The following is a 20,301-nucleotide window of genomic DNA, read 5'->3' as shown; positions in this document are numbered from 1 at the left end:
GGGTTGAGGAGATCTGTGCTCCAGTGTCAGGAGCGGGTTGAGGGGCAGGAAGGAAGCCATCAGGAGTTTGTGTCCCATGCTGGGGGAGCAGAGTGGAAGTGAGGACATCAGAGGCTCTGCGCAGGGATCTGGCTTGATCCTGAGAGCAGGGGAGGGGAGCCCAGGAAGGGTTTTGAGCAGGTGCTGTTGTGACCAGGTTTCAGTTTTAGAAGAGCTGAGAGGAAGGAATGAGACCATGGCCATGGGAAGCCGGGGGCTGCTGCAGTATTTACAGTTAATCCAGGTGAGAAGTGGCGAGGGTTGACCTGCACCTCAGGGTTAGATTCTAGAGATTTAGAGATCCACCAGATTGGTTTATGTCACTGAGTGGGTATAACAGGCAAGATGGACCAGAGGAAAGAACTGAAAATGAGCTTGGCCATGACCTGGTTCCGCCCTCTCACTGCAGAGGTCCATAATGTGTCCACGTGGTGAGTGGCAGGACCAGGTTGGGGACCCAGGTTCCCCGACACCCTCTGTGTGTTCCTTACCCTCAGTCAGGGTGCATGTCCCCTCCTGGGAGGTTCTGCCAGGTGAACCAGAGCTCTGCTGGGCATGCAGCTCAGCGGGGAGGCAAGGCTGCGTCAAAGGGAGGATAAGCCTCCCCCCTCGTTTTGTCCTGGAAAGTCCAGAAGGACTGTGTTCCTGCTTGTGGGGCCTGAGACCCTCCTGCCCCCATGGGATGGGGTGAGCGGGGCAAGTCCACTCTGATGGACTTGCCTAGACTTTCAAATCCACTGGGCATGAAAATACTCAGCAGCTTGCCATGGGGGTGTGAGTTCCCTGTGGCCAGGATTTCAGGGTTTCTGCTGTTTCTTTGTTTTGGATCGCTGCTACAGCCTGGATGCCCAGCATCCAGAGCAGGGCACTCATAGCCAGGTTAGTTCCATTAAGGGAGAGGCTGAGCCAGTTTTCCCACTTGACGTTTAATATTATACTCAAGCCCCGTGTCATCTTCATCACAAATGCCCTTTGATTGGCTGTGGTCCTTCTGTTCCTTGTGCTCTCAGATATTAAGAGGCACATGTGATTGTGCGGTTTGTGGTGCCGAGAAGGTGACGTGACCAGGCGTGTGGGTGCGTGTGTATGAGTCCGTGCGTGTGCCCACACACGTGTATTTGTGCATTCCTGCTGCATTCGGGCCTTGCTCAATGCCATCTCCCGCCACCCAGGTCTGAGTACAGTGGCTCCTCCAGTTCACTATGGACCCCCGGTCCCTACCACTGTGATCCCCCTGCCTCCTGGGACCCATCTACTCTTCGCCCAGACAGGGAAGATAGAGCGCCTTCCCCTGGAGGGAAGCACCATGACCAAGTCGGAAGCCAAGACACTGCTTCACACCCCGGTGAGTGTTGGCTGATGGCACTTCAGTGACAATTTCTGCTTCCATGACCTGGAGCAACAAGCAGGGTGTGGTCAGACCAGGGACTGGGACTAGATCCCTGGACCTAGGGCCTCTTCATTCTGTGTGACCCTGGGTGTCCATCTCTAAATAAGACCACTTTATTCCTAAGTCCCCTCCCCTCCCTCCAGGAGATTCAAGGGTAGGAACAGAAACGGAATGCCTGCTAGAGACCACTTTGGAATCTGACCCCTAGTGGGGGGCATCACCTGCGCTTACTATATCTTATGTGCGAGCATCTGTCAGGTTTGATCTCACCATTCCTGCTAAATTCACAAAATGACTCATCTTTTGGCAGCAACTCAACTCAAGATCCTCATGTCTGCCTGGAGGCAGTAACCAGAGCTTTTCAAAGCTTCAAAGATGTGTTTTGTGAGCTAGGGAATTTTTGTCTGTTAGATAGAGGTTGGACACTTCTGAGAAGCTGTTGTTTTATCTGGGATCCTGACCTTCTGCCAGGAAATCAAACTTAAGGCCTGGTGGAGGCTTCCGACTGTGGGCTACAGGGTTGCCAGGACACTGGTGGGCCATCAGGGTCCTCTAAGGAGGGGAGAAGTAGCAGCGAGTAGTCCATCAGGCCTTGGAGATTGGCCTGGGAGATGAAAGTCCAACAGAAAATCCTCATCACCCCTCAGTGCTGGTTGCAGAGCCTTCTTGAAAATTCTGGATAGAAATGTTGCTTTCTTCTCGTCTTCCTTCCCCACTCCCCTGTCTCTGCTGCCTGCCCTATTTTCTCTTCCTGCATCAATCTCCACATCATAGATGCCACACACGGCCACACCCACTCTTCTTTTTGACCAAGGTCAAAAAAAAGTCTGCAAAGTAAAAATGCTTCTTTTTTTAAAATTTTATTTTATTGAAGTATAGTTGATTTACAATGTTGTGTTAATTTCTGTTGTACAGCAAAGTGACTCCGTTATACACACACACACATATATACATGGTTTTTCACACCCTTTTCCATTATGGTTTCTCACAGGATATTGAATGTAGTTCCCTATGCTATACAGTAGGGCCTTGTTGTTTATCCATTCTCTACACAATAGTTTGTATCTGCTAATCCCGAACTCCCATTCCTGCCCCTTCACACCCCACTGCCCTGGCGACCACAAGTCTGCTCTCTGTCTGGGTGTGTTTCTGTTTCATAGATAAGCTCACTTGTGTCATATTTTAGATTCCACATGTGAGTGATGTCGTATGGTATTCGTCTTTCTCTTTCTGGCTTACTAACTTACTAGAGATGGTAATCTTTAGGTCCATCCATGGTAAAAAATGCTTTTCAAAAGCCTCTTGCAAAGCAGCCTTGATTGTTCTTCCCCAGCACAAAGCCCTCTGATGGATTCCCCTTTCACCCAGAGGGAAAAAAAAATCAGTTATTTTCATGGCCTTTGGCTACCTGTCCCAACCCCATTTCTTGCAGCTGCCCCCTCACTCACTGGCTGCAGCCCTCTGGCCTTCCAGCTGATCCTCAACTCGCTGCACACAGGTGCACCTCAGGGCATTTGCATCTGCTGGCCCCTGCCTGCAGTTTTCTCACTCTAGACCCTGGCACGGCTCACATGTACATTGCACGGTTGACATGTACATAGACACGGCCACATGTACCTTACACAAACTTCTGCTGCACATCACCTCTGGGAGAAGCCTGTCCTGGCTGCCCTGTTCAGACTGCAGCCTCCAGTCACCCTTCTCTGTCTTTTAGCAAACACTCAGCACTACTCCTCAGGGTACATGTTCTGTATCTCATGTATCTCTTTCCACCAAGAATAGAGACCTGGATGGACCTAATGTCTGTCATATAGAGTGAAATAAATCAGAGAAAAACAAGTATCATACACTAAAGCATGTGTGTGGAATCTAGAAAAATGGTACAAATGAACCTATTTGCAACACAGGAATAGACACAGACATAGGGAAGGGATGAGTGGATGGAGTGGGGGTGGGGGATGGCAGGTAAGATGAACTGGGAGATTGGGATTGACATGGGCACTCCCATGTGTGAAACAGATAGCTGATGGGAACCTGCTGTCTTGCACAGGGAGCTCAGCTCAGTGCTGTGATGACCTAGAGGGGATGGGCAGGGGGGAGGTCCAAGAGAGAAGAGATAGCTGTATACATATGGCTGATTCACTTTGTTGTGCAGCAGAAACTAATAGCATTGTAAAGCAACTATACCCCAATTATAAAAAGAATATAAGCACTCCAAGACCAGAAATTGTCCGTCTGTTTCATGGAGGTATTTGTTTCACAATGGTGTTTCCAGACCCCAAACAGTGTTTGGCACTTGAGAAGTATTTACTGAAGGAATGCATAAGTGATCTTTATGATTTCCTATTGCCTCACTGAAGCACAAATCCCTCAAGGGGCAATCATTGTTCTTCTCTTGTATCCACCAGCACACACTCCCAGGTAGTAGGAGTCAGGAAAGCCATTCCCCCAACACCCAGGGGAGAGGCTTAAATGTCAAATGAGGCTGTGAGAAGCAGGAGACTGAGATGTGATCCGTGGAGGGGAAGGTGCTGAAACAATATTCACTGTGTCTTTCCTATCTATTATCTATCTATCAATCATTTATCCATTTATGGATACATCCATCTAGCTATCTGTTTTTACCATCTAGGTATTTTAGTTTAACTGTACCTAATGCCACCGTTCAATGGCATTAAATCCCACCATCATCACCATCCATCGTCCCAAACTGAAACTCTGGATCCATTCACTAATTCTCCCTCCTCCTCCACCAGTCTTCTGCAACCTCATTCCACTTTCTATCTCTATGAATTAGCCTGTTCTAGGGAAACTCCTCTAAGTGGAATCATGCAGTGCTTGCTCTCTTGTAACTGGCTTACTTCACTTAACATAATATCTTCAGATTTCATCCATATTGTGACATGTGTCAGGATTTCCTTCCTTTTTATGACTGAGTAATATTCCATCATGCGGATATTTCATATTTTGTTCATCTGTTCTTCAGTGGAGAACTTGGGCTGCTTCTGCTTTTTGACTATTGTGAATAATGTTTCTATAAACATGGGTTTACAAACATCTGTTCAAGTCCTTACTTTCACTTCTTTTGGAAATAAACCACACATGGAATTACATGGTAATTCTATTTTTAATTTTTTGAGGAACTGCCATACTGTTTTCCTTAGCAGCTGCACGATTTTGCATTCCCACCACCAGAGCACAAAAATTCCAAATATCCCTGCTACTTTGCTAACACATTATTTTCTTTTTTTTTTTTTAATTGTAGCCATTCTAATATGTGTGAAGTGGTATTTTGTGATTTTGATTTGCATTTCTCTAGTTGGTAAAGAATGCATCTGCAATGCAGGAGACCCCAGTTCAATTCCTGGGTCAGGAAGATCCCCTGGAGAAAGGATAGGCTACCCACTCCAGTATTATTGGGCTTCCCTTGTAGCTCAGCTGGTAAAGAATCCTCCTGCAACGTGGGAGACCTGGGTTCGATCCCACAGTTGGGAAGATCCCCTGGAGAAGGGAAAGGCTACCCACTCCAGGATTCTGGCCTGGAGAATTCCATGGACTATATAATCCATGGGGTCACAAAGAGTTGGAAACGACTGAGTGACTTTCACTTCACATTCACAAGGATTGTGAATGAGATGTTCAGGTCAGTTCAGTTCAGTTGCTCAGTCCTGTCCGACTCTTTGCAACCCCATGGACTGCAGACGCCAGGCCTCCCTGTCCATCACCAACTCTCAGAGCTTACTCAAACTCATGTCCATTGAGTCGGTGATGCCATCCAACCATCTCATCCTCTGTCATCCCCTTCTCCTCCCACCTTCAATCTTTCCCAGCATCAGAGTCTTTTCCAATGAGTCACTTCTTTGTATCAGGTGGCCAGAGTATTGGAGTTTCAGCTTCAACATCAGTCCTTCCAATGAGTATTCAGGACCTATTTCCTTTAGGATGGACTGGTTGGATCTCCTTGCAGTCCAAGGGACTCTCAAGAGTGTCCTCCAACACCACAGTTCAAAAGCATCAATTCTTTGGTGCTCAGCTTTCTTTATAGTCCAACTCTCACATCCATACATGACTACTGGAAAAACCATAGCTTTGACTAGATGGACCTTTGTTAGCATCTTTTCATGTGCTTAAGGGCCACTTATATATCTTCTTTGGAAAAATATCTATTCATATCCTTTGCCCATTTTGTGGTTGGGTTATTTTGTTGTTGTTACTGAGCTGTAGGAGTTCTTCATGTATTTTATCAACCCCTCATCAGATACAAGATTTGCAGATATTTCCTCACCTTCCATGAGTTGGTTACCTTTTCACTTTGTTGACTGTATCTTTTACTGAACAAAAGTTTTCCATTTTGGTAAGATCCAATTTATCTATTTTTTGCTTTTGATGTCATAGCCAAGAAATTATTGCCAAATTAAATACTATGAGGCTTTCAACCATGTTTTCTTCTAAGAAATTTATAGTTTTAATTGTTACATTTGGGTTTCTGATTCATTTTGAGCTTATTTTTGTATATGGTGTAAGGTGAGGGTCTCTGTGTCCCTTATGACCTGACCTCTAAAGGGGAAGTGTGTGCTGATAACTGGTTCTCTCCTAAAACATCTTCCTGGTCTTCTACTTCTGTGGTGTCCAGGGGCTTTACTTATGTTTCCATATATATTTTAGAGTGAACTTGTAAGTTTCTACTTTAAAAAAAGAAAAGAAAGAAAAGCCTTTTGGGATTTTGATATGGATAGCATTGGATCTTTAATTCTTAATTAGGGAGAATTGATATCTTAGCAGTGTTAAATCTCATGATCCATTAAACTAACATCTCTTCATTTATTTGCATCTTCTTTAATTTTGCTATGCAATGTTTTATAGTATTCAGCCTAAAATATTTTGGTTTTGTTGCTATTATAAATATTATTGTCTTAAAATTCTACTTCTTGCTGGTATGTGGAAATACAGTTTTATGTTGATCTTGGATTCTGCAACCTTGCTAGATTCAATTATTAATTAAAATATTAGTATAGATTCCCCAGGAGCTTCTACATAAATAATCATATTGTCTTAAAATAGAATAATTTTACTTCTTCCTTTCCAATATTTATGTGTTTTATTTCTTTTTTATGGTCTTCAGTTTGTCAAAGGTTTCTTAGATAATATACAAAAAGCATTATCCATAAAAGAGTAATAAATTGAACTTTACAAAAATTTAAAATGTTTGCTCCCAAAAAACATTATTTAAGAAAATGAAAAAGTGCTATTTGCTGAGAGAAACTGAAGCAGGTTGCCATGCCCTCCTCCAGGGCATCTTCCTGACCCAGGGATCAAACCCATGTCTCTTATGTCTCCTACATTGGCAGATGGGTTCTTTACCACTAGCACCACCTGGGAAGCCCCATCTTTGCAACCCCGTGGACTGTAGCCTACCAGGCTTCTCGTCCATGGGATTCTCCAGGCAAGAGTACTGGAGTGGGTTACCATTTCCTTCTCCAGGGGATCTTCCTGACCAGGGATCGAACCCGGGTCTCCTGCATTGGAGGCAGACGCTTTAACCACTGAGCCACCAGGGAAGCCCATACATATACATACTTATACACATATGACAACAGATTTTTATCTGAAGTTTATAAAGAACTCCTGCCACTGAATAATTTAATTTTAAAAATGGACAAAAGACTTGAAGACACTTCATTTTGAAAGGTGTCCAAATGCCTGTAAGCACATGAAGATTCCTACTATCATGAGGCGCGAGTAGATGGACCACTCTCACCGCTGGTCTACACTTCCAGGGTAAAGTCATCATTGGACTGGCCTTCGACTGTGTGGACAAGATGGTTTACTGGACCGACATCAGTCAACCTTCCATCGGGAGAGCCAGTCTGCATGGCGGAGAGCCAGCCACCATCATTCGACAAGGTGGGCAAGCAAGCATCATTCTTGGTTTTGCTTTTAGTAGCCCACGTGGCTCTTGGGGGAGAGAGCAGAGTCATGCGGTGTATGGTTGCTTGCAGGATATGGTGATTGGAGATGGGTTGGGTTCTCGGGCCCAAACATCACCCTTTCTAGCCTTCTCTGAATAGTCCTCCAAGGACTCATCACTAAATCATGAACATCTTAGCTGGGATGTGTTGCTGAAATAAAATTAAAACAGGGTAAGTGTCCATGCCTGTCTCTGAAAGCTTATGTAGCCAGTTTTAAGGAATAATAAAGGCCAAACTCAACCATGTGGTTTGGATATATGCATTTCCCTCTGGCTGCTGAGCCTTGAGTTGATTCTCAGACTGTCTGCCCCTTGGGGTGGTCCATTAGGCAATAAACAGAAAAATCATAAAGATGGGAGGGTCACAAGCATATTGGCAAATACTGTCCCTGAGAGGTGAGTCTATTCCCAAGACAGTTTTCAATTTGAAGGGTTATCAGTTCAACCTGTAACCCCATGGTGGGGTGGGTCTCCTCTATTACATCTCACCTTCACTGGACCTTGCTCAGATTGCCAGAGGAGTACAGCAAATTAGGCTGAACTTTTACAGACATTTCTGTTTTTGTTGCATCACTAATGGTAAACCACATGACACTTTGGCACAGCCTACCCCTCAACATTTAGCCTCAATTCCTTAACTTACGGGTGCCAATTTAAGCCAAGGACTCTATTATTTTAATGCCTACAGTCAACAAGTCAAGACTATTTTAAATGAATATGTTTTATCAAGGTTCAAGTCCATTATGACAAAAAGTCCAAGGACCTGTAAAAATTCTCTACTGAAAAGGTCAAATATTGCACATTGCTCAGTCTGTGACTTAACCAGCTGCCTTGCAGATATTTTCAGTCAAAAAACATTGCCTTGCCAATGAGATGTGCTATGTAAAATCATCTTGTTTTCTCTGCAGAACACTCAAAGGTACATCTTTAAGGACTTCCTGGCTTGGGGGAAAAAGCAAAGAATCATCTTTAAAATATTTGAGCCTCTTTGGTATTTCTTTTTACTGATGCTTGGGGCTGAGTGTTATTGTTCAGTTGCCAAGTTGTGTCTGACTCTTTGCAACCCCATGGACTGCAGCACGCCAGGCCTCCCTGTCCCTTACCATCTCCTGGAGTTTGCTCAAACTCATGTCTATTGAGTCAGTGATGCCATCCAACCATCTCATTCTCTGTCATCCCCTTCTCCTCCTGCCTTCAGTCTTTCCCAGCATCAGGGTCTTTTCCAATGAGTCTGCTTTTAGCATCAAGTGGCTTAAGTTTTGGAGCTTCAGCTTCAGCATCAGTCCTTCCAGTGAATATTCAGGTTGATTTCCTTTAGGATTGGCTGGTTTGATCTCCTTGCAGTCCAAAGAACTCTCAAGAGTCCTCTCCAGCACCACAATTCAAAAGTATCAGTTCTTTGGCACTCAGCCCTCTTTATGGTCCAACGCTCACATCTGAATATGACTCCTGGAAAAACCAAAGCCTTGACTAGACGAACCTTTGTCAGCAAAGTGATGTCTCTGTTTTTTAATACTCTGTCTAGGTTTGTCATAGCTTTTCTTCCAAGGACTAAGTGTAGCTTTTCTAATTTAACGTCTCTCTAACAACTTTTGATAATGTCAGAAGGGCCCTTGTGCCTGTGGAACAGCCCCTGGGATATATTTTTCCTTCCTTGGCTCCTTCATAAGAGATAATATAGCAGGAATTAAGCTGAGGTTGAGTTACACAGGTCGACTATGGACACAGACCTCAAATACTTTTCTGGAAGCCAGCGTGCTATTTAAATAGTGTCTGCTAGTTTTCATGGCTTGCTTTAATGAATAGAATGAAGTTTCTAATGAATACAAGTTTGAAGATGCCTTTTTGCATCTTAATGCTGTTGAAAATGTTGTTTCTATTATCTGTAATTTGACTTCAAAACCCACAGGAAGTGGGGAGTAGGTCATCGTTTGCTATTTCCTGTTGTTTTTGGAACTGATAATGATCCAAGAAAGCTTTAAGACCAGTAAGAAACATTCCAGACAAAAGCCCACTGTGAAAACACAGAATTAAATCAGAATGTGATCTTTGTAGAAGAAAGATCACTAGGAATACATTGTCCTTTTAATTTCAAAAAAGAGAAAGAAGTTTCCACTTACATTCTCATCATCGTATTTTCCTAGTGAGTGAAAATGGCAATGGGTATCTTTTCTTTTTCTTCCTAATTTCATAATGTCTGAATCCCGGGCTTCTCTGTTTTTTCTTGAGTTAAAGTCCTAGCCAGATATCTTTAATAAGTATCATCATCTGTTTCTTTTTGATATAATCAGTGTGGAATATATAGCCCTGCAATTTTCCCATCTTGCCCTGACTCACAGGAAAGGATGAGGTTTTCCAGGCCTTTCCTTTGGCTCCTTAGCCTATAAAGAAGTTTTTTTCTGGTTGGGGGAGGAGTTCTGGTTGCTCTTGGGTTTGACGTCAAGACCAGGCTGTTTCTAAAAAGACAATTGGCATGGAGTTCCTTCCGGGAACTTGTAAAGATACTCTTGTTAAACAGCCTTCCCTGGTCCCACCATGTCTGAAGAGCCCGTGCCTCTCAGACAGGATGTACTCGTTCCAAATATACCCTAGAATGATTTCTTCTGATTTTGTCTGAAGGTCTGAAGGGGTCTTTGGAGGTCAGTCTCACTGTCCCTTTGCCTCCAAGGATGTGGGAAATATTTTCAGTCAGTTTAGTCGCTCAGTCATGTCCGACTCTTTGTGACCCCATGGACTGCAGCACACCAGGCTTCCCTGTCCATCACCAACTCCCGGAGCTTACCCAAACTCATGTCCATTGAGTCAGTGATGCCATCCAACCATCTCATCCTCTGTCATCTCCTTCTCCTCCCACCTTCAATCTTTCCCAGCTTCAGGGTCTTTCAAATGAGTCAGTTCTTCGCATCAGGTGGCCAAAGTATTGGAGCTTCAGCTTCAGCATCAGTCCTTCCAATGAATATTCAGGACCTATTTCCTTTAGGATGGACCGGTTGGATCTGCTTGCTGTCCAAAGGACTCCCAAGAATCTTCTCCAACACCACAGTTCAAAAGCATCAGTTCTTTATAGTCCAACTCTCACATCCATACATGACTACTGGAAAAACCATAGCTTTGACTAGACGGAGCTTTGTTGGCAAAGTAATGTCTCTGCTTTTTAGTATGCTGTCTAGGTTGGTCATAGCTTTTCTTCCAAGGAGCAAGCGTCTTTTAATTTCATGGCTGCAGTCACCATCTGCAGGGATTTTGGAGCCCCGCAAAATAAAGTCTGTCACTGTTTCCATTGTTTCCCCATCTATTTGCCATGAAGTAATGGGACCAGATGCCATGATCTTCATTTTCTGAATGTTGAGTTTTAAACCAGCATTTTCACTCTGTTCTTTCATTAAGAGGCTCTTTAGTTCTTCTTCGCTTTCTGCCATAAGGGTGGTGTCATCTGCATATCTGAGGTTATTGCTATTTCTCCTGGCAATCTTGATTCCTGCTTGTGCTTCATCCAGCCCGGCATTTTGCATGATGTATTCTGCATATAATTTAAATAAACAGGGTGACAGTATACATCCTTGATGTTCTCCTTTTCCCATTTGGAACCAGTTTGTTGTACTTTATAAATCTTTGCTTTGGGTTGGAATAATAAAGACCTTGTTTAGAATTAGAAACGATTGTTTCTAACTCTTAATAAGCTTTCTCTGATGGGAGTCCTTCAGGGGGGCTTGGATGTTTCCATCATTCATAGTCATGATCATGGTAGGAGTTTAGTGAAAGCTGATACGGAGGGGGCTGAGGGTTGGGACTGCTTCGCTATTGATGAAAGAACACAGTGCTGCAGGGCTGGTTTCATACCAAGTCCCTGGGGCAGGGTAGCTCCATCCTTGGCTCTTCCCCTTCCTGTTTCCACTTCCAGCTGTACTAAATGACCTTCAACTCCATAATCAGCAGAGGGGAGGAGTCCAAGGTGACCCCAGTAAAACCCTGGTAGGGTTTTAGCTTTTAATTTGGTTGTATTTATAGTCAGGAAACCATTGTAATCTTGAACTCCTGATTAGGTTTGGTGGGTGCTAAAGGCTCCCATTGCAGTCAGCTTATACTGTGGCAACCCCTGGCTTGAAAATCAGTTACTTAGAGCCTAGTAAGGACTTCTGGGGTGTTATTTGCAATCGCTGATACCCCTTCTTTGTACTCTTAACACTTGTATGAAAGTAATAACAGCTGTGATTTCTTGCATATATTATTTCTTAGCAATGACCTATTTTCCCCCGTTGATGAATAAGATAAGTCTGTCCCATTCCCCATCTTTAGATCTTCCTGTGCCTCCCCTTTGCATAAGAGATGAGCTCTAAGCTTGTTAACACATGCCGCCTAACTTCATCTCTGGCCACTCTCCACCCTCGGGGTCTCCAGCCACACAGAATGACATTGTATACTTCAAGCCATATCCACTCTTCCTTTATATCAGTGTGTTGGTCTCACTACTTGGAAAACCTTGACCAGGATCTTTGCCTGAGAAAGACCTGTTGTTCCTGCAGTAGCCAGCCTTATGAGGTATTGCCTCCCCCAGGAAGTGTTCCTTGGTCTCCCCAGGCTAAGTCCAGTGGTCCTGCTCCATGCTCCCACAGAGCCTGGAACTCAGTCTGAATTGTGATTGGCCGTGGGCTCCTTGAAGGCAGGGCCACATCTGCAGCATCCGTATGGGTCGGATTCCCAGTACGGTACACATCCGTCCATTCCCAATATGGATGTCCATCGAGGGAATGAGTAGCACCGTAACATTTGTCACTAAGTGTTATTTATCTTAACAAGCATTTAACACTCCCATTGGTTTTCTCAAAGTGCAAGGGTTGGATGCCAGATGAAATAGCACTGAGTAATCAGAAAAACCTCATCTTACTTGTTTAAAAAAAAATCAGTAATGTTTGGTGTTTACTTCTAGATCTTGGCAGCCCCGAAGGCATTGCTCTTGACCACCTTGGGCGCAACATCTTCTGGACGGATTCTCAACTGGATCGGATCGAAGTTGCGAAGCTAGATGGGACCCAGCGGCGGGTGCTGTTTGAGACTGACTTGGTGAATCCCAGAGGCATCGTAACAGATTCCGTGAGAGGGTGCGTGCATGCTAAGTCGCTTCAGTCGTGTCCAGCTCTGTGTGACCCTGTGGACTATAGCCCGCCAGGCTCCTCGGTCCTTGGGATTCTCCAGGCAAGGACACTGGGATGGGCTGCCCTCCTCCAGAGGATCTTGCCACCAGGGAAGCCCCCGTGAAAGGGTATCTCTGTGTAAATCTGTGTGTGTGTCTGTTCTATTTGCATCTGCCCTTGTGCATATTCTCAAAGTTTGACTGTAACCCCAGCATTGCTGTCCTGAAATGAATGAGTTTAGGATGAATGAGGCCACAGTTGGTGGCTTCTAGATATCTGAGGTGAAGCCAGAACATTTATTATAATCCACCGGAATCATGAACTCAGTACCATGCTCCACTTTCAAATCTTTTACCAAGAGCTTTGTAAGTTGACGGCTCAGAAATTGGATATTTCCACTTGGATTGAATGTTAATCAAATATTTGAGTTGTATCAACCCCAGAAGAATATCAAGGGAGCATCAGTGTCCCCCTGGGGCTCCTTCCGGGGGCCCAACCCAGCATGAACACCTTGGAGGCCCTCCTTAGGGGTTTTGTGAGCACATTCTTTACCTCACTGCAAGCTCTGAGTCTTACACCCTAGGCCATGTCTCCTTGATGCTTTGACGTGAGACCACATCTCTTGTTCTGTGGCCGTTTGGCCGCCTCTCTGATTTCAGGTGCCTTGACCACTTATCCTCCCAGCATTGCTTCTGGGCTTCATCCTCTGGGTCTGCTGTGCCTTCCTGAGTGCTGACAGCATATGAGAATCCCCAAGTGTTTATGTCAGTTATGGTGCTCTATTTTTTAAAAAGAGTTTCATTGAGATATGTCAGTTATATTTAAGGGAAGTGAAGTTGTTAGTAACAGAATGATTCAAGTGAAAAACCAAATAGAAGGATCTTTACAAAGGCAATGTGTCTTGGCACCTCCAGATCCTTTATAGCCATTAATTTTTATTTTATTTTTAAATTTCTTGGTTGCACTGTATGACCTGCAGGATCTTAATTCCCTGGCCAGGTATTGAACTCATGCCCCCTGCAGTGGAAATGCAAAGTTCTAACCCCTGGACCGCCAGGGAATTCCCTATCATAGGTTCTGTTTAAGTGTCTTTAAGTGAACTTTTTCTCATACATCTTCATTGTTTCTCTTCCCCTTTCACTTCCTTTTCCTCCAGGAATCTTTATTGGACAGATTGGAACAGAGATAACCCCAAAATTGAAACTTCCTACATGGATGGCACAAACCGGAGGATCCTGGTGCAGGATGGCCTGGGCTTGCCCAACGGGCTGACCTTCGATGCCTACTCGTCTCAGCTCTGCTGGGTGGATGCAGGTGACAGAAAGCCCCAGGCCTGGCTCCTGGGTTTTTTACCAAATAATCATTGTTACCCACTGTACTATCAAGAGTAGCTATTGTGGGGAATAAGGCATAAGATAACTGCTTTTTTTCTGCACAAACATCAGCTGCATATCTTTGCTCTAAAACTGTTTCCCTCAGCTTGATGTAGCCCAGGGAGTATTCTCAATCTTCCAGGTCAGGGGTCAGCAAACTACAGCCTTGGGCCAAATGGTTTGGCCACCTGTTTTGGTATAACCTGGGAGCTGTAAAAGGTTTTCACATTTTTAAATGTTACATTTTAAAAGCTTATACAAATTCTTGTATAATGTCCTTGATTTCACCTCTTGGCTCACACAACCTAAGATAGTTACTATCTGGCCCTTTAAGAAAAAGTTTGCTGACCCCCAGAGCCTCTCCTCATCCTGGTACCTATTAAGCAATTCATGACTTACATTTTTGTAGCTCCTGCTTGTCCCCAAGCAGGGCTAAGGCAGGACTTGAAGCCAAGGAAGATAAAGTAAGGCAGTCCCGATGTGTGCTCCTGCCTGGGCAGATTTGGGGTGCCCCTGATGTGGGCAGGATGCTCAGTTGGGAAAGAATGTCAATCATCCATCAAGTCTCTGTTGAGTTCCTCCTTTGTTCTAGACTCTGTCAGGTACCATGGGAGATGCAGGAAGTAAAGCAGCAGAATTAAGTGAAAACCCAAGCCTTAAGTTGGTCATAATGCGGCCATTGATGCGCGGCTGTGCGTACCTGCTCACCCAGTGGGAGCAGCTTAGCAATTCTAAGGGCTCTGAAAACAGGGAGGGGAGGTCTAGAGGGGCTTCAGGCAGGAGGGATTTGAACAGAAGCTGGAAGATGGCATCCTTCTTACTAAGCCCCTGGCTGCTCCAGAAATGGGTGAAATGGGGTGCTCTTCCTCTGCTCTGGCTCCCTTCTCCCCATCAGAACCAGGTGTGGGTACCAGATGGAGGTGGGACTGAGCAGTGAGAGGGGCGTGGGAGGATAACAGACAGCTTCCCAGTTTAGAAGAGCACATCTTGTGTTCTCTCGGATCTGAGCGTGTAACACTTGCCCTCCTTGCTTTTCGTTTTGGACACAAAGGGGCCATTTCTTGTGTGAACAATGGACGACTTGTTCTCACCCCACACAGGCACCCATCGGGCCGAGTGCCTGAAGCCTGGTCAGTCCAACAGACGCAAGGTTCTTGAAGGGCTGCAGTATCCTTTCGCCGTTACGAGCTTCGGGAAGAATCTGTACTACACAGACTGGAAGACGTGCGTCAGCTGCTGCAGCGCGGGGGCTGGGGGACCTGCCCTGCTGCTCTCTCTGGAGGCCACACCCTTTCCAAGCATCTTCTTGGCTTGACCTTCCCGCCTCCAGAGATGCCCCCTCTGCCTCGCCCTCTGGTTGTCAGAGAGGAGGGCAAGGAAGGAGAGGGCAGTAACCCTAGGGAAGCAGGGGGTGCCATGTATCATCTAGATGCTCTTGGATGGGCAGCTTCAAGTCCACAAATGGGGACTTCCTGCGCATGTCCCTTCTCTTCCTAGGAGAGACCGTGCCTACTCCATGCCATTATTTTATTATAATTAGTATTATAATTCTTAAGCTGCAGTATTCCCAAAGCTCCTTCTTGACCTTTCCTGCAGAAAAGTAGGCTTAAACCAAGCAAGCGGCTGTGGCAGGAGCTTCAATATAGAAAGTGGATTTCCCAGTTTGGGATTTAGAGCCAGAGGGCAGAGCTAGCTGACCTTTGTCCTTTCTTTAAGAAGCCAGAGAATTGTAGGCTTCAGGAAGAGGGAGGGATGGCTAGGAAGTAAGGCCAGTGTATCTGTTTGGTTTTTTTTTTTTTTTGCGTCTGTCTGTGCTGTCTTGTCTGATTTTTTGCCACCCCACAGACTGTAGCCCATCAGGCTTCTCTGTCCATGGGATTTCCCTGGCAAGAATACTTGAGTAGGTTGCCATTTCCTCCTCCAGGGGATATTCCCAACCCAGAGATCAAACCCACGTCTCCTGTGTCTCCTGCATGGGCAGGCAGATTCTTGACTGTCTGAGCCACCTGGGAAGCCGTTTATGGCCTCCAATTTATCCCCCAAGGGCTTCCCTGGTGGCTCAGATGGTAAAGAATCCACCCGCAATGCAGGAGACCCAGGTTCAATCCCAGGGTCGGGAAGATCCCCCGGAGAAGAGAATAGCTACCCACTCCAGTGTTCTTGCCTGGAGAATCCCGTGGACAAAGGAGCCTGGCAGGTTACAGTCCATGGGGTCACAAAGAGTCAGACAGGACTGAGAGACTGACATGTTCACTTTATCCTCCAAGCGACAAAAGAGGTTGCCCTGTAGAGAAAAGTTCAAGCCATTAGATGTGTTTTTTGTTGTTAGTATATTTTTGGGTTTTGTTTGTATGGCCATGCCGCATAGCATGAGGGAATCTTAGTTCACCCACCAGGGATCAAACCACGCCCCCTACATTGAAAGTGAAGAGTCTTATCCACTGGACCATCAGGGAAATCCTGCCGTTAGATGCATTTTAACTTTCCATCCTTTGACACTTTGTAGGAATTCTGTGGTCGCTGTAGATCTCGCTGTTTCCAAAGAGACGGATTCCTTCCACCCCCACAAGCAGACCCGGCTCTATGGCATCACTTCCGCCCTGTCTCAGTGTCCTGAAGGTAACTCACCTGTGCTCTATGTAGTCAGGGGCTGGGTTGGCCCCTGGGGCTCAGAGCCCACACTCTGGCTGCCCCCTATGTGGCCTCTGGTAGCCCTGATCACAGGACAGGTGAGACCTAGTCCATTCCATCGAGGGTCTTCATTAATTAGTAGGTAAACCAGATGAATCAATAGAAAATGTTAGGGAATAAAGTGGATAGTGGATAAGGGTGAGGAAAAGTATTGACTCTTGGAGTGGGTCTAAAAGTATGCTGTCTTCAGGCTCCAAGGAGGAAAAGCAGTGTTAGGGTCTCTCCTGCTTTAAAAGTTCACCCATTTGGCCAGACAGCAACAATAATAATTGATAGCAATAATAATTGCAAACATGGATGTGATACTTCCTGTGAGCTGGGTACATCCTGTGTATTAAAAGTCACTACGTGCTTTGTATCCACTGGTTCACTTAATCCTCATAGCAGCCCTATGAGGTAGGTGTTATTATTTTGCCCACTCTATAAATGAGGATACTGAAACCACTTGCCCAAAGTCACACGGTCACTTCCAGTGCTCATGGCACCAGACATGGGGGTAAGTTAGGCAGCCTGGCTGCAGAGTCTATGTATGGCTTCCTCCTTCCTGGCTTCCCTCTTGCCCCCTAGTGAAGCGGCCAAGCTGCATAGAAAGCATATTCTGCTTTAAAATTCCAGCTCCATGTTATGACCAGAGCTGAAAAACCCTCCCTGAGCTCTGCTAATAGCTTTGATGATAAATCTGCATATCCCCCAGATCAGGAATCAAGGTTTTTGCACATTTGGCAAATCCTTAATGATGAGGAAACAGCTAGGAGATAAGCTGAGTTAAATTTTCTATACAGCTTCCTTGTTCTCCAGGACCCCCCTAAGCTTGGCCTCTCAGAGACTGAACAGGGGGCTAGTATGGAGGTCACTCTCTCAACTGATTGAACCACTGAGCTTACTTCTGCCTTTTCCAGGTCACAACTACTGCTCAGTGAACAACGGTGGCTGCACCCACCTCTGCTTGGCCACCCCAGGAAGCAGGACCTGCCGTTGCCCTGACAACACCCTGGGAGTTGACTGTATCGAGCTGAAATGAAGAGTTCCTTGTGTGCTCTCCAAAGTATTTCACAGCAGCACCCTTCTTGAAAGGGTCCAGACTGAAAACTGTCTGACCTGGTGGCTGAATGGCCACCAGGCCCAGGTCCATCCCAGCCTGAGCCCCAACAGCATTGCCCTCACTGTTCCCCAAAACACATGCCCTCAGCTTCTGGAATGGGAAAGCCTCTACTCCTACACAAAGTCTCCCTGACCCTAACCCTCAGACTAGCTTATACAGCCCTGAGTGAGGATTATATGCCCCATCCTGGTGCTGGAAACTGGCCCCAACCTTCATATCCCCATGGTGAGCAGAGCTTCCCATGGCCTGAGCTGCCCCCCTTCCTTGTGGCCTTACAAGCTCAGCCTCACTTTGAGACACCCATTGTTCCATCAGCTGCTGGACACATCAAGGCTGTGAGCGAAGGAGGGAGCTTGCTTTCCCACAGTTTTTCTTGGTGCTCTGATTTCCCTCTTTATACTCCTAGCATTTAACCCCTGAGTTCTATATCACCTGCATCCTGCATCCTGCCCAAGGCAGGATGTGAGCAAGCCCTGCCTGTTGATCAAAACTCACCGTGCCCAAAAGATATATGGGTATTTGGTGGATGATACTGAGCAGCCTCTCCCAGATAAATTATTGGCATTTCTGAAGTAGTTGTTGGTAGTCAAAGGCTTAAATCAAGAGTGTCCAGAGAAATTCAAGGTGCAGAGTCAGATGTTTGAGGATGGGAATTTTATCGATGTGCCTTAAATTATACCAAAGATTACCAAAGTATTCCTCTTTATCCAGAGTACTTGGATCCTAGCATCTGGTTCTTGGGGCAGCACAGCCCCACTGCTGGCACCTGTGTCCAGCCTCCACGTGGAGACCCATCTGAGATACAGGCTGGGACTGGGGACCCCCTGAAGTCCCTCATCTCTGCCCTCCACCCATGAGAGCCAATCTGCAATCAATCGTGAGCTCTGTGCTCTTTTGTTCATCCTCCATCCATGGCCCTTGCTCACTGTAGTCTCATCCAAAGACACAATCCAGGAAGGCCAAACTGTTTGTTCCTCATTGGTGTAATTAAAAGGACCATTACCACATTTCACATTTATGTTTCTCGAGCTTGTTTAGAAAACATCTCCTCACCATATATAGCTAGTGGTATTTGGAGGGGGGGTGCGGTGACTGCTTCCCAAAGTCCTAAAAAAATGGAAATTTTGAATTGAAAGCTAAGGATAAGGAATTTGAGTCAGTGAAGATCAGGTTAAGGAAGTGAGAAGACTCAATGAAAAATGAGAAGACTCCATGAAAAGTATCACAAAGAGATTGATCAACAGCAGAAATGGAAAACCCAAGAGGAAGGATAAAGGAGGAGATTTAACAATAGCAATAAGAAAAGCTCTTAAATAATGCCAAAGAAAAAAATGGTATGTTCTTTGCCAGAGGACATTTCTATACTTATGGACATGAAAGAATTTCCCTGTTTTTCTCCTTAAGGAAGATATCCCTCTTCTAATCTGCAAACCTCAGTACCCTGAACTCCCCTCTACACACACTGCTTTTCTACAGCACATAGGAGCCTGAATGGAAAGAGCCTTTCCTTGAATAATTGGAGTTTGTTTTGAGAAGCAACTATATCCCCAAGAATCAAAAGGTTTGGGGAACACATGAGTCTTTTATATAGCCCAACCACATAAATTAGTTTAACTTTCCTTTTCTATTTATCATTCCATATCCAACCCTCTATATCAAATGTTTTGTCATGATTTTTGTATAATGTTTATAACTATTTTATTCATTTTGCTAGATGCATTCTAAAAATTTTTTAAATGGTAAATTCTTAAACTGTGGAAACCATTGAAGGTGCTTATTAACTGTTCCCCAGATTTGTACAAGTATTGGATAACTCCTTGAGTTTACAGCTGTATAAATTTTAGTGCATAAAATAAACTTTTTTTGTTAAAAAAGTCTTCTTTTATCTTGTTTGAATGAAGGTACTTAATCTCAGGAGGCAGATTCACAATGGAAAGACAGTCGTTTAATAATCTGCAAAACCTGTTTAGCCCCTAGTGTTATAAGGGATGGTTTTTTTCTCCAAGTGAGTCCACAAACTTCAGTTCAGTTCAGTTCAGTCACTCAGTCGTGTCCAACTCTTTGCGACCCCATGAACCGCAGCACGCCAGGCCTCCCTGTCCATCACCAACTCCCAGAGTCCACCCAAACTCATGTGCATCGAGTCAGTGATGCCATTCAGCCATCTTGTCTTCTGTCGTCCCCTTTTCCTCGTGCCCCCAATCCATCCCAGCATCAGGGTCTTTTCCAATGAGTCAACTCTTCGCATGAGGTGGCCAAAGTATTGGAGTTTCAGCCTCAGCATCAGTCCTTCCAATAAACACCCAGGGCTGATCTCCTTTAGAATGGACTGGTTGGATCTCCTTGCAGTCCAAGGGACTCTCAAGAGTCTTCTCCAACACCACAGTTCAAAAGCATCAATTCTGCGGCGCTCAGCTTTCTTCACAGTCCAACTCGCATATCCATACACGACCACTGGAAAAACCATAGCCTTGACTAGACGGACCTTTGTTGACAAAGTAACGTCTCTGCTTTTTAATATGCTATCTAGGTTGGTCATAACTTTCCTTCCAAGGAGTAAGCGTCTTTTAATTTCATGGCTGCAGTCACCATCTGCAGTGATTTTG

General features: G+C 45.2%; 1 protein-coding gene and 1 non-coding gene across 3 annotated transcripts in view; one reads left to right on the top strand and one right to left on the bottom strand.

Moving 5' to 3' along the window:
- The window catches only part of NID1 (nidogen 1), a 100,490-nt gene extending 80,921 nt beyond the window's left edge, over positions 1-19,569 (top strand). For both annotated transcript variants that reach the window (XM_055588857.1, XM_055588850.1), the window contains exons 14-20: positions 1,212-1,384; positions 7,207-7,333; positions 12,325-12,496; positions 13,686-13,843; positions 15,003-15,126; positions 16,409-16,521; positions 17,493-19,569. In XM_055588857.1, coding sequence (XP_055444832.1) covers positions 1,212-1,384; positions 7,207-7,333; positions 12,325-12,496; positions 13,686-13,843; positions 15,003-15,126; positions 16,409-16,521; positions 17,493-17,614 — 989 coding nt within the window. In that variant the 3' untranslated portion in view covers positions 17,615-19,569. The remainder of the gene's footprint in view (positions 1-1,211; positions 1,385-7,206; positions 7,334-12,324; positions 12,497-13,685; positions 13,844-15,002; positions 15,127-16,408; positions 16,522-17,492) is intronic.
- TRNAW-CCA (transfer RNA tryptophan (anticodon CCA)) lies at positions 6,916-6,987 on the bottom strand. Its single transcript has one exon. It is a non-coding gene; the product is annotated as a tRNA-Trp (tRNA).
- Positions 19,570-20,301: the final 732 nt, after the last annotated feature.

Source organism: Bubalus kerabau, chromosome 1, assembly GCF_029407905.1.
Source record: "Bubalus kerabau isolate K-KA32 ecotype Philippines breed swamp buffalo chromosome 1, PCC_UOA_SB_1v2, whole genome shotgun sequence".
NCBI lineage: Eukaryota > Metazoa > Chordata > Mammalia > Artiodactyla > Bovidae > Bubalus > Bubalus kerabau.
The sequence above is the reverse complement of the archived record's forward strand: the minus strand, read 5'-3'. Positions and strand labels throughout refer to the sequence as shown.